The sequence below is a fragment of the Ictalurus furcatus genome, chromosome 10, assembly GCF_023375685.1.
Source record: "Ictalurus furcatus strain D&B chromosome 10, Billie_1.0, whole genome shotgun sequence".
Lineage (NCBI taxonomy): Eukaryota > Metazoa > Chordata > Actinopteri > Siluriformes > Ictaluridae > Ictalurus > Ictalurus furcatus.
In genome coordinates this window covers 24,296,580-24,310,988 of record NC_071264.1, presented here as the reverse complement: position 1 = coordinate 24,310,988, position 14,409 = coordinate 24,296,580, and the positions used below count along the sequence as shown (strand labels likewise).

At 38.2% G+C, this 14,409-nt stretch overlaps 1 protein-coding gene across 1 annotated transcript; it reads right to left on the bottom strand.

The window, feature by feature from the left end:
• Positions 1-431: 431 nt before the first annotated feature.
• On the bottom strand, positions 432-11,798 carry clcn4 (chloride channel, voltage-sensitive 4). The gene is made up of 12 exons (XM_053634820.1): positions 11,622-11,798; positions 8,823-8,977; positions 7,968-8,067; positions 7,695-7,882; positions 6,594-6,716; positions 6,124-6,330; positions 5,896-5,976; positions 5,065-5,610; positions 4,743-4,929; positions 3,560-3,955; positions 2,869-3,085; positions 432-1,682 (listed from the first exon to the last, which is right to left on the bottom strand). Exons 1-12 carry the CDS (start codon positions 11,635-11,637, stop codon positions 1,592-1,594), a joined length of 2,307 nt encoding a protein of 768 aa, XP_053490795.1. The 5' UTR covers positions 11,638-11,798; the 3' UTR covers positions 432-1,591.
• Positions 11,799-14,409: the final 2,611 nt, after the last annotated feature.

Sequence of the window (14,409 nt, the reverse complement as noted above, 5' to 3'; positions counted from 1 at the left end):
CTGAATTATAAATTCTTTATTCTAATATTTTGAGATAATGGATTTTTGATTTTCATGAGCTATAAACTATAATCCTCCAGATTAAAACAAAAACTTGAAATGTTTCACTTTGTGTGTAATGAGCCTACAATATATGAAAGTTCCACTTTTTGAATTAAATTACGGAGAAAAAAAAATTACTTTTCCACAATATTTGCATTTTTATAGATGCAGCTGTAGATACAGGTGTTAAATGTAATGCTTGCTGTCATGAATAAAAGAGATAATGATTAGAAATTATAAAGTAAGACATAAGTATATATATATATAGTATGTATGTATATATAACAAATTTGCATTTCAGCTACAGAAATTGGGTTACTCAAACATATGGGAATAGTTGGAAACAGGTGGGGGAAATAGTCTTCAAGAAAGATGTGCAGAAGTTGATTAAATGATTTAATAATTGTTTTTAATATATTTAAGTTGAAAATGAGCAGATTCCCTTTTCCTTTTTTTCAATTATTAATTCATTATAGGTTTTTTGCATATAGCTGGCAATTAAAACAATTAGCTTCATACCATTTAATACAGCTCTGCCATTTTAGTACTGAGCAAATGCAGAAAGTGCACATATAATACACAAACTTACCACAATCACAAAAAAATGTAACACAACATCTGACTTTTTGTATCAGATCTAAATAAATATTTACATTAACATAATAAATATGAGCTAAATGTGGTACTACCATAATCCTGATATTTAAGGCAGGTCTGTTGCCACATCAACACTCCTGACAAACTATTCTGCCCTGTGGTGCAAAAATGCAGATGCTTTCCCGAATACCTAAAATGTAAGAGCTCATTATATACTCAGTAGCATATGCTTCATTTTGTAATCAAAACCTGCATAAAATAGAGTACCTTCAATGTGCATTGATTTGTTTTGTGAGTATAACAGAGTAAAAGGACTTTTTATGGACCCGTAAGAGTTTTGTTTTCAATTTGTCACGTCCCTTACAATAGGGAATATTTTATAAATTACAACAGCAAAGTCTAATGATTTAAGTTAACAAAAAAAGGAGGATGGCAGCAGCAGTTAGATCAACACAAGTTACAGTGGCTTAAAACACTTGACCTTGTTTGCACCTGATGCACAGCAACCTTGTGAGACAATGTAAAGATTGTTACAAATCCACTGACCTTTTAACAACAAAGGAGTCCTAACCAGGGCAGCTGGAAACATATTACTGTCTTCTGACGTCATATCTTATTATCTTTGAATATTTTACAGAAGACCCACTGTCATTTACAAACAGGCTGGGGTTCATACAACAAGCATCGAATACTATAAAGAGGGAGTTCCTTCCTTAAGAACATATGTGACTGTATCTCATGGTACCTGATTGCCTCTAAACGTTGCCATGCACAGCATCCAAGCGCCTCATTTCAGATTCTGATCTTTTTTTTGGCCCAAAACACATAAGGGTTTGGTATTACACTTCTACATGAGTAAATACTTGCAGTTACAGTAGTCTTGCACTATTTACAGTCTGTAAGGTTCATGAGGTCACTGGAGTGACAAGGTGAAAGGTCAGAGATGGAGATTTTAGTTGAACATGATCGACTCAGGGTCCTGGTTCATCATTTGGGCCATGTGTCGTAGCACGTCTTTCTTAGTGATGATGCCAAGTAACCGTCTAAGGAGCAGAGAAATATGATGTCATAATATGAAGTCAGAAAAAACGGAATTACCACTCTCCGCGTCCACTTTATTAGGAACACCCATACAACTGCACATTCATGCAGTTATCTAATCAACCAATCGTGTGACAGCAGCACAATGCAAAAGATCATGTAGATGCAGGTCGAGAGCTTCAGTTAATGTTCACATCAAACATCCGAATGGAGAACAAGTGTCATCTCTGTGACTTTGATCGTGGCATGGATGTTGGTAGCAGAAGTATAACTGCTGATCTGGGAATTTCACCCACAACATTCTCTAGAGTTTACACAGAATGTAACAGTTAACAGAAACAGTGATTCTGTTTTGCATTGGACCACATCACACAACCCCATTGTTGATATGTTTGCTATAACAACACACTCCACCATGTTTTATTCCTTACTTATAGCAGTGATCCTTTGAAAATGTCTCACCCATTTAAAAAAGCTGCTTTATGTAAAGGTCAATATATATTACACTTTAAAAAAAAAGAAAAAACACCATCAATTTACTCAAAAGTGTTATATATTTTAGTATTGAGCAAATGCAGAAAAGGAAACCATGGCAACACCACTACCATTGCAGAAGGTTTTACAGAGGAACTAGCTTGTATTTTTTGTATTTGTTAAAAAAATTATTAAAGATCCTTCTCTTGTGTTTTTCCATAATGTACTAACCTCCCCAACAGGGTTTTTAGATTGATGGTACTCTTAGTTTCTGACCTAATGAACTAGCATGAGGATGTTTGTTTTTTATAGAGACTACAAATCATTTCTGTAAATCTCCCTGGATAAGGGCATCTGCCAAATGCCATAAATGTAAACGTAAATGTTGTATAACAACTTCATTCCAGTCTGTAGTCATAAATATAGTTGTCAGATTATTTTCCAGTTTACCGACCAACATAACCCAAACTTGCCTTGCAGAGACATTTCAGCTCTGATGTGCCCTCTAGTGGATATTAGATTTCAATCCTCCAGATACACAAAAGTTGGTGAACATTGCTGCTTACATACACAGGACTCATGTGCGAACTAATTTATTAGGATATGTATACAACAGGACTGTCAATTTAAAGGCAAGTCATACTGACACGTTCATGGTCTAGGTTGGTGTATTTTTTCTTTACGCACTGATACGTGTTCATTAGGAGCTCTTACCCACTGCGAGTGACAAGGCACTGGCGAAGGCCGAGCTTGCGAAAGATGTCCACCACGGTCTCCATGGGTGTGTGGTCAGTGACGGTAAAGGGACTGAGGTTGAGGATGCGCCTCAGCTTCAGGGGCTGAGGGTTTGATGCTGGCAGCTGGGGTGCATCCTCCGTGAAGTACACCACTGAGTTACTCACCACACCATCCTGCTTCTGACGTGCAGTCTCTAAATTTACATGGACAGAGAAGATGGCATGAGTTAGATAATAAGACAAAAGAAATACAAAACATGAGAAACATAATTTGTTAAACATACTTAAAATTAAGAATGTGTTATCTAATTCCTGGTTCACAATTCCTGCATTAAAAGAACGAATAAGTCAGTAAAAGTTACTTAAAAGTGGACAAATAAATTGTGTTAAATAAAAAGAGCTGAATTTTGTTCATGTCTAGATAAATGTTGTATGTAGAGCCCGGCATCATGGAAAATCATTTCTGCCCCCTGTCTTTCTGATATTGGATGCTGACACACTGTGTGTTTTAAGAGAGGTGAACATCAGCTCAGCAGATTACATTAAATGTCCTACTGGTATAAAATTCAAATATTGCCCAGCTCTAACTATAAAGTGGAATCTAATACTTCATAAAATCAAAATTCTGCTTTCCTGCAGAACTGTAGTGAGTGTAAGGCAGAGCTTACTGATAGCTAGGGTCAGATCCCTGCGCTGAACAAAACCGATGAGTCTCTCGGACTCGCGTGAGACGACCACGGGGAAGCCGTTGTAGTCCGTCTCTTTGATAAGCATCTCTACGTCCTCCACGGTGGTGGAGTCCTGTGTGAGGACGGAGAGTGGCGGCTCGTTCCTGCGTGGTCGCATCACATCAGTGGCTAGCGTGCGGTGAGTGAACTCGTCCTGGTCCAGGTATGGGTAACCGTTCAGACGGATGTGTGCCTCATAAATTCCCTCTTTACTGAATGCATCCGCCACCCACTTACTTGTAACAGCGGCGGCCATTAGCGGCACAATGTATTCTAACCCACCAGTCAGCTCAAACATGATGACCACCAGAGATACAGTCATCCGAGTGACTCCACCTGAGAGGAGGAGAAAAGGTGGGGACGAGTTAAGGGAAGGGTAGCAGGGAAGGGACAAAATAAAATAAAATATGTTTGATATTTCTCCCAAAACAGATATTTCAGAAATTGGTTGAATGGTAAATGGTTTGCACTTATATAATGTAGACTTAAACTTAACAGTTTCTCATTCACATACCAATGGCAGCAGAGTTGCCATGCAAGGTGCTAGCTTGGTATCGGGAGCAACTTGGGGTTCAGTGTCTTGCCCAAGGACACTTCGGGATGTGGAGTTTTTTTATAAATTTTATACGTCTTTCTGCTGCTCATAGTTTTTTCCAAAGATGAGGCAATAAGTAAATCCTTTTATTGTTCCTGTTTATTCTATAATTGAATTATTTAGTTAATTACCTTTTGCTCGACACAAATTAATGGTTCATGCAAAGCCTTCCAGTCAAAGCTGCTTTCTTATTGTATATACAAAAAAAAAAATCATTATAAGCTATAGTCACTTGTTTTTTAATGTCTTCTTCATTTCTGGAAATGGAAATGATACCAATCAGGTTATTCAGTGGCTGGTCACACCCAGGTTTTAGATCTCACCTAGGTTTAAATATAGCTTCACACTCAACCAAAATAACCAAATTCTTGGTGCAAACAGACTCTGACTATAACATAACTATAACTAGATCAAGTCTATAACCACATTCATGTTGTTATGAGTACAATACAGCTTAGACCACAAAATTAAGCATAAATGTAAATTAGCTCAGCAAAGCAGAGCCTCGATTATGCTACACTGTCTTACCGAGACACGCTGCGGCCCCTACCATGGCGTAGAGGCCTGGGGTTACACAGTCTGCACCAGGACGACACCAGTTCTTAAAGATGATCCAGTCGTGGTGGTGGTAGGCCATCTGCTCCACGGCAATGCCCACTATCCGTCCAGCAATGGCTCCAACCGCCATACTGGGGATGAACAACCCTGATGGGATCTGGGTGAAACGGCAGCAACAGCAGCGCAGAAAACAGAAAATATTTTATTTAAAAAAAATACTTGCTTAATATATGTATATTAAAAATTATTAATGAGTAATGACTTACACAATTGTATAAAAGCAATGCCCTACCTTCATGCCAAAAGTAAAGATGGTGATGACTATCTTAAAGATCAGTGCGAGTGCCAACTGCCAGAGGGCGCTGTAGACCCCTGGCCCGGCTGGTCTGTCTGGTATATCATCCTCTGGACGGCTCATATTGGGGTTATTGATGTAATCGCAGAGTTGGGAGGACTCGAGAGCACCACAGTCATTAAATAACTCTGAGATGAGCTCGCTGGTGCTGCGGCGTGTGTACGGGTTGGGGAAAGCCAAGATGGCTGTGATGCCCGTCACCACGATTACCTCCAGAACAGGGTACTTGCCTAGGCGAGTGGTCTTCCTGCGGCGACACCAAGCAATGTTGCCTCGGATAAACAGGGTGCCCCAGAGGCCCCCGAATACCCCAAGCAGGATGAAGGGAACTAGTTCGGCCATGTACCACGGCGTGTGATATTCCACATAGAAAAGCACCAGGCGGTTGTTGCCGAATGGGTTGATAGAGCGCAGTGTGAAGGCGGCAACCAGCGCAGCGAAGAACGAACGCCACAGAGTCTTTAGAGGGAAGTAATAACTCACCTAAAAGAGGCACAGGAAGCTGTGTTAATTACTGTATGCGTACTCAGGAGTTGCAATAAAAGACTTTCAGTATTTATAGAAAAGAAAAATATATGGATTAGTCTTAACTAAACTCTAAACTCACTTTTTTCCATTTAAAACCTCCTCATCACTTCTTTACAAAACTGATTCAATGAGCCTTATGAATAAATTCAGTTTGTGATGCCGTACACTACGCTCCATGTCAGGTAGGGATGCACATTTGGCAGAGATTTAAGAAGACACTGTTTACTGTGATGTAAGTACCTCCTCTAAGCTGAAAAGTACTCCACCTATCGGAGCACCAAACGCCACAGACACTCCAGCAGCCGCAGCAGCCGATAAAACCTACGGATCACACAAACACAGTACAATACAACACAATACAATACAATACAATATTAGTAACTGCAGGATCAACATAAAAAATTAAGTAAAAGAGTTTGGCTTGTTGTCTATTAAACGATCATAACATAAGCCAGCAGTGCTTTTCACCTCTCTACGTTTGCCTTCATTCCTGCTGTATTTAGAGAAAAGGCTACAGAAGAGGTTTCCACAGCAGCAGGCCACATGCACCAGTGGCCCTTCCTTTCCCAGACTGAGACCGGACGACACGGCCAGCACCAGAGTGACCGTCTTAATCAGCAGGGTCCACTTCCCCAGGTAACCTCGGATTATAAACCCACTCAGGATTGTCTTAATCTGGCAAACAAAAGAATTCAGTTCAGTTTAAATAATGTATAATATATAAACACATTTGGATCACATTGTCACAGCCTGTAGTCTATTGTACTGACTACACAATAAATAAAACTACTCTTGCATTATTCTAGTGTTTACATTTGCCATAGGTTTACTGCACCTAGGAAGATCATCACCCTGAGATATTCAATTCCATGTTAAATAATTTCTGACATCATCCTAAAAGCACATTTGTGTTTTGGTTCTCGTATAGAACCACTTACCTCTGGTATTCCTGATCCACAGGCATAGGGAGCAAACACTCGAACCAGAGACACTGCCAGGAAGGAGAAGAACAGCGCCCATAGCACGTACAGGAAGTAATTTAACACATACGCTCCAGCACCCTAAGCATAATACACAAGAGAAAACATAATTCAGTCATCCTTTGAATTTCTGTTCAGTCAATTTACTGTAGTTGGCACTGCACACTACTACATTATACTGTACAGCCTGACCAATATAAAATCAGCTGATATTAAGGTTCCATGAGATGATCTGTATTGCTGGAAATCAATTGAATTATTTTTCTTTAACAAGAGCACACAAAGCAGCTTTACAAAAATTGGGATGTAGATTTAGATCCCTAATGAGCAAACCAAAGGCAAGAAAAAACACCCTGAAATGACATGAAGAAATAACCTTGAGAAGAACCAAACTCAAAAGGGAACCCATCTTCTTCTGGACAGACAGATAAAAATGATTCTTAGGAGGTACAAGTCTATAGTATCCAGGTGAGTTTTTTCCACTGAAGCAGGAAGGGAGGGTGTAAGTATAAACTGGTTTTTAGAGTCTTTAGAGTATGCAATGTGAGACTATATGAGGTGAAAATATCATCAATCAAGCAAAAGTAATGGCTCTTTAAATGTTAAATTTATAAAAAAAAATTTAAAAAAAGAACATTTTCGCCTCACACCTCCAGGGTTTGTGGTTCAATTCCCACCACGGCCCTGTGTGTGGAGTTTGCATGTTCTCCCCGTGCTGCGGGGGTTTCCTCCATATACTCCAGTTCCCTACCCCAGTCCAAACACATGCATGGTAGGCTGATTGGCATGTCCAAAGTATCTGTAGTGTACGAATGGGTGTGTGAATATCTATGTGATTGTGCCCTGCAATGGACTGGCATCTCGTCCAGGGTGTACCCCACCCTATGCCCCATGCTCCCTGGGATAGGCGACCCTGTAGGATAACCGGCATAGAAAATAGATGGATGGATGGATCACTGAAGCCTTGTTGAAACTATTAGTGCTTGACTATATGAAATGACTGTATATATGAACATTTTATTCAACAGTAGATGAGTATAAGCTTGTGTTCACCCCTACCTCAGTGTGTCCCGTCATCAACTCAGCCCATTTCTGCCACTGAGGACATTTGTCCCTGTCGGCAAAAGTAGTCTCGTTAGATGTCCAGCAGCACTGCTCATGGCTGTACCAGAATGCAGACAGACAAACTCCCTCCTTCAGGTCCGTCATCCAGTCCACAGCCAGGTCTATCACGCCAGCCAATGTGCCTGTGGCAGAAGGAAGGGAATCATCACTCCGACCATCAGCCAGTCAGTGCTGATCAATCCCACATACAGCCACTGAGCTGTGTACCTGACAATAGTCCGATAAGCAGCATGACCACCCATCCCGACCAGGCATCCAGTAGGCTCTTTACAAACTCCCAGATAGACTCCTTCCTCTTGTTACGAATCTAAGGACAATATTACCATTCAGTAGGAGTTACACTATATGGCGAAAAATTTGTGGACACCTGACCATCACACCCATATGTAGATCTTCCTCAAACTGTTACCACAAAGTTGGAAGCACACGATTGTGTAGGATGTCTTTGTATGCTGTAGCATTACAATTTACCTTCACTGGAACTAAGAGGCCTGAACCTGTTCCAGTATGACAATGCCCCTGTGCACAAACTGAATTCCATAAAGACATGGTTTGCCAAGGCTGGAGCAGAGCAACTTGAGTGGCATGCACAGAGCCCTGACCTCAACCCCACTGAACACTTTTGGGATGAACTGGAACACAGACTGAACCCCAGACCTCCTCACCCAACATCCTGACCTCAGTAATGGTCATGTGGCTGTCATGTGGCCCTACAGCCGCACTGCAAAATCTAGTGGAAAACCTTCCCAGAAGAGTACAGGTTATTATAATTGCATAAGGCTTTAAAATCTGGGACTAAATCTAGAATGTGATGGGTGTGATGGTCAGTTGTTCAGAAACACAAACACTAAATTAAACACTTCAGGTATCATTAAACCTGTTCAGGAGGCAAAGTGTGACCCTACACCTTATTAGGACATTCATCTTAATATATTATTATTATGTTATAAGTAGTTTGTCCACTGCATTTCACCACTCATTCAAAGGGTTTTCAGTTTCATCAGCTCTTACATTTCTGTAATTCCAATTCATGAAGTTGTTAAACTTGTCTGGCTCTCATACCTTCCTGTGGCGGTCGGTGTCTCTGGATTTCTCCCTGAGCCAGTCGATGGTGTGGAAATCCTCATATGTGCCCACATCAGGAATGGGCTCGTCTAGGAAGTCCATCAGGTTCCCAGCCCCATTCATTTCCTCTGTGGAGGTGGCATTGCTGATCACTTAAGAAAAGATCACACTGTCAGCTAACAAAAAACAAACCTAACAACATGGTCTACAGGTCAAGAATGAACAAGACTTACAAGTGAGGTTTTTACAACATACTACAGTTCCCCACCCTACAGAAGTGATGGTTACATACATGTAACGTGTGTGACATGAAAACTCTATTGCGGTGTACTATAATGCATGTTGTAATGCTTCTCCGGGGAGACTAGTCTAAATTGACCAATAGCGCCATCTGTTGGTTTGGAAGAGGAAGTTGCTTAGTTGCGTTTGTGAGAAAATCCGCAGCAACACATTTGTGAGAAAATCGCTTTCTGTTTGTTAGAGAGTCGAGTTTTCCTTGGCAAAGCAGATTGTGTTTGTTTGCAAAATGGTATATTTATTTGTTTAGTTTTGGCACAAATGTAACTCCATAGCAAACAGACTGACAACAATGGAAATGTTGTTTTGCTTTTTATTAATTTTTATTTTGAGTCTGTTTTGGAGGGATTTCAGTTGGCTAAATGAAGCCCTAAGAAGAAGAAGAAGAAGAAGACGACAGTGGCTGCATCCGAAATGGCGTACTACCTTATTACACAGTAGGCGAAAAGTAGTACGCCAGAGGTGTAGTATGTCTGAATTTCCAGTAGGTGAGAAACAGTAGGTGAGAAATACCCAAATGGCGTACTGCTTCCAGTGAGATTTTGCAGTATGCAACCGATGGACACTACATTAGTCAAAAATTCCCATAATGTAACGGAACTGGTGATGACGAGCTCAGAAAAACAAATTGTGGAAGACAGCACATCGGCTCTTTTTAAGTATTAAACCTTGGTTAAACTTGGTTTAACAATACCCGAATAAATTACTAACTTGTTGGTTTAAACAAGACAAAGGCAACGAATTTATCTCAGTCTGTTAACCCCGATCACATTAAATTACTAATTCTGTTAACTTTCCTGATGTGCATTTTGCTGTTACTGCAGCTGCTTTAATCTGGTGGCCCCTTTAAGATTTTAGCGTTTAGGACGACGTCAAAGGTCACACAGCAATGCTAACATGGCGGATGTAGTATATCTGGGATTGTAGTCATAATACAAACACATACTGATTAGTACGTACTGTTTGAACGGCCGTGCAGTACGTACTTGTCATAGTACGCGATTTCGGACGCAGCCAATGTCGCTCTCCCCAAAGCCTGCCGGATTCCCTCGCTGCCTACCGGGGTTTTACTTTAGTATATTAGATACATATTATATTTATTTATTGCCACTTTTCACCCTTACAACCCAAATCAGTTACTCTTAAAATATAGATTTAAAAAATTTTGTATTTCCATATTCAGCAGTTTTCTACTTTTATAAAAAATGACAGTAAGATTAAAAGGGACATTGTTATTTATACATATTGTTTTAAGATAATTTGCTTCAGATTAAAAACTCTTTTAATCATGTGACCAGTGAATAAGGCTTAGGACTATAAGAAATAATAATAACTAGAACAGCATTATAGTAGTAGATATGAATATCCATCTTTTAATGTTAAAAAGAAAACATTCACAGACCTCCTGGTTATAAATCACAGATCTACGTGGTCATGTGATACCGGGACAATCCATTCCTTACTGAGACACCCGTTTTGCTTAGGATAATGTGTCACATAAAATGTAAAAGCATTTCACAATAATTAATTATCATAGTAATAAATGCAATATTTAGTCATAATTATAACCCAGTGTGTGTTTATTTATTTCTATAGCTAAAATGTCTTGATAACATATTGCTAAATAGCTGTGTACAGAATATCGACATAAAAATGGTTACAGTATTATTAAGAAAACTCAGTAATTAAATAATATAAATAATATATTTATTCATTTTCATCCTTTGTCTGTTTGAGGACAGGGTTTTATAAAATCCAACAGATGAAAAAAATATGTTTTAATAGACATCATCTCATTGTTGTTTTTGTTTTTCATTATATTTTACTAGCTATATGATTTATTATTACGTATCATCGTGTTTATTCAATTATATTCACAGTTATTATAAGATCGTGCTCTGTTGTTAAGAATGAAAAATGCATAAAAGATATATTTCATAGACATGAATGGTATGTATAGATATGTAGATTTAGACATTTAATAAACTAGCTGTGTGTTATAACTACTTTATAAACATGAAAAGAGCGAAAAATGCATATTTTATTTATTATGTTTTCCACTATACTGTATGTGTGCTGAGGAAGAAACTAAAATATGTTCCAAATATCTAGAAATTATTGGTCTGGCAATATTCAGTGCCACATTGATGATGCGAACATCTTATGAAGACTATTAACTATTAACTAGCATGTTTATATAGGAATAATTAGCATTTTATTTACATTTAGGAATAATTTGCATTTTATTTTACTGAAGTGTAGAACACGTCTGAAAGCTTAACATAGCTATGAATTTACATAAAAACAGCGAAACGTCAACAAAAGCTCCAAGCAGGAGAGACCAAATGACTGTGACACCACTATAGTATGAACACAATTATTACTGTCATTGATATCATTCATGTTTATAAATTCGAGCTGTGAAACAGGTGCAATTTAAATTCCCAGAGCGGACATTTACAATTTCATGCATGTACATTACATTAGCGCCCTGCTTACCTTCTGCCTCTGCCATTCTTTATTATTAAATAATTGTTGTATATCTGTTCACTTATACCTGTTTAATCATTATTAAATACGCAATAATAATTTAAAGCGCCACTTTATGGCTGCCATAAAATAAAACAGCTAGCAAGAAGCTGGTAAATAAAATAGCCGTCACTTTCCCAGCATGCAACTGGGTGCGTCTCAAATCGGCAAATCCTTTCTGAAAATATCCAGTTTTATGCCGCGGTCACACTAGGCTGCGAATATGGGCGGGAACAGGAAATGACATCATCATACTTCAGGGCATTGAAGTTTTCATATGTAATGACGTTTCACAGTAGTAAAATGTCAGACAATATTTGAAGCAATTAAAAAATAATTTTATGTTTCCATCTGTTAAATATGCCTTCTGTAACTGTTTTCAGCGACACTGCAAACCAGGCAAACGCTCTTTTTAAGTTTTTATAATCTTTCAAAGCTGTGCTGTAAAGTACAGGATAGCTCGCTAAAATTAGCGCTTCCATTTTGGAATTTCTTTTCGTGATCATCTGTTGGTCGCACATCTTCACGTGATACGATTACGCAGGTCAGAGTTCAACAAATTTGAACTTTCATCACTCAGCATAGTACAAAAATTCTACGCTTGAGCTTGCGTTTCCGGTCTGCCGTTTTCAGATGCGTTTGAAAGGAAGTCAGTGGAGCGCTAAAACCTAGTTTTAGGACTGCCGCTTTAGTCTGACAAGCTACCAAAATACCATTGTTTTAACCTGAGTATGTTATGTTCTCGTTTCCTTATTACTTGACTAAATTAATCAAGTCAAGCTTTCTAATTGGCTTACTGTTGTGTTAATTTGCAGCATTAATAACAGTTAGACGCTATTCCTATTCCTAGTTATTCATAGAAGCTGATTCCTGTCAGCATTTACCAACTGGCAAAAATGGTCCACCGGTTTGATATATGAACTATTATTCGCGTTTGGGACACACCCTAGCATTTATGACCTAATCAGGCCAGTCAGGTTTCTGATATGAGGAAGTATGGTCGATTTTTGTCGATTTGAGACGCAACACCTGACTCGATTGAAAGATATCAGGAGCGTTTGTGAACGTCAACATAGCAATTGGAAGTGCGCATAAACTGCAGCATGTGCAAAAAAAAAAAAATCGTTTCATTGAGTGAAGCCTATGTATGAGGCTAAATATGATTAAACCATTTACCTATTAAAACCTTGTAAAAAAAAAAAAAATAGATGGACGTACATATTTGAAAAGAGATTAAAAACACGTCCTGTTGAGCCAAAATATTTGTCCTAGACTAGGTTATGGATATACTATAAACTGGTACTAGAGTATCTAGGAAATGTGTACAAAATGTTTGGTGGTTTTTGCCAAAATGTGAAAGAGAATATTGAATATTGAGTACTGGCGCCCCTCTGTGTTAACACAACGTAATAAACATAGAGAGCTGTTGATATTAACCAGAGAGATATTGAAAGATCAGCATTTTAGGTTCTTATCATACTTATTAGCATATAGATATAAATAGGCATATTACATATAAATAGACTTATTACATTCCAGAATTTTCAGAATAATACTCCAAACATAGTCTCTTCTGTGCCTTTTTTGCACAAATGTTATCTCATGGAAGTGTCTTAGTTGAATTATTGGACTCCAGAGACCACTTCGAAAGTGGTGTTATTGCTTTGCCTGTTTTGTCTTCTCTTTGGCACACTGTGCTTTCCATGTTCAGACTCCTACCAGCGGACGTCACCGTCTGCACTGCACTCTGTCCCCTGACATGGCCTGCAAGAAAAGCCTTTTGTTTGATTCTGTTTGCTCCCAGAAGCTTTTATTATTATTATTTGACTAGGTACCCTGAGGACAAGGGAAATACATATGGTGCTTGCAACTACTCATCATATATATAAAATATCCCTTTTTACCCAATAATTGCCAAAGTACTGTGTATTAAAAACTGTATGTTCACTTGCACTTATTCATTTTCCAGACACTTTTATCCAACAAATGAGGCAAGAAGAGATTGTCTCCTGCTTCTTGTTTTGGATTTTTGAGAATCTCTTTAGCAGGTTTGTTTTTGTTTTTTGTTTTTTAACTTATTTTGCTTCCACTCGTAGGTTGAGTCTTTGTCTTTTCATGCCTTAATAAAGACTTGCCATTGTAAACATGCATGTGTTAAGTCAGTTAAAATTAAATAGATAGATAGATAGATAGATAGCTTGATAAAAAAATAAAAGTAATAAAGAGAACTCCTGATGTAGACTCAGTTGCTGTAAGTCCACGTGTTGGAATATATATATATATATATATATATATATATATATATATATATATATATATATATATATATATATATATATATTTTTTTTTCCAATGCCAGTGACTCCAGTGTGTCTTTCCAAAACTAAAATACAGTGTAATCAATCATCTCCATGATTAGGGTCCTGTGGAGTTGTCTAATTCATCTGTTAAGTACTTCCTGACCACAAGATCTTGAGAAACTAAATTTGAATATATTAATTTGTGGCCACACCTGGTTAAAAAAAAAAGATCTCTGTACGTTTTAAACCTTTGTGAGAACCAAAAGTGTACATTCAGTGAACACTGATTTGACCAGAGTGAAAGCAAAATGTAGCCTTAACATTTAGGTTTAGTGCAGAACATAAAGATTTTCTCATTTTCTCAGCGTTTAAGTGTATCTTAATCATTAGTCTTCAAGTTGTATCTTTTCCACTACAAAGATTAAAAAAAAGAATAGGAAGCAGTAGTACCTTTGTAA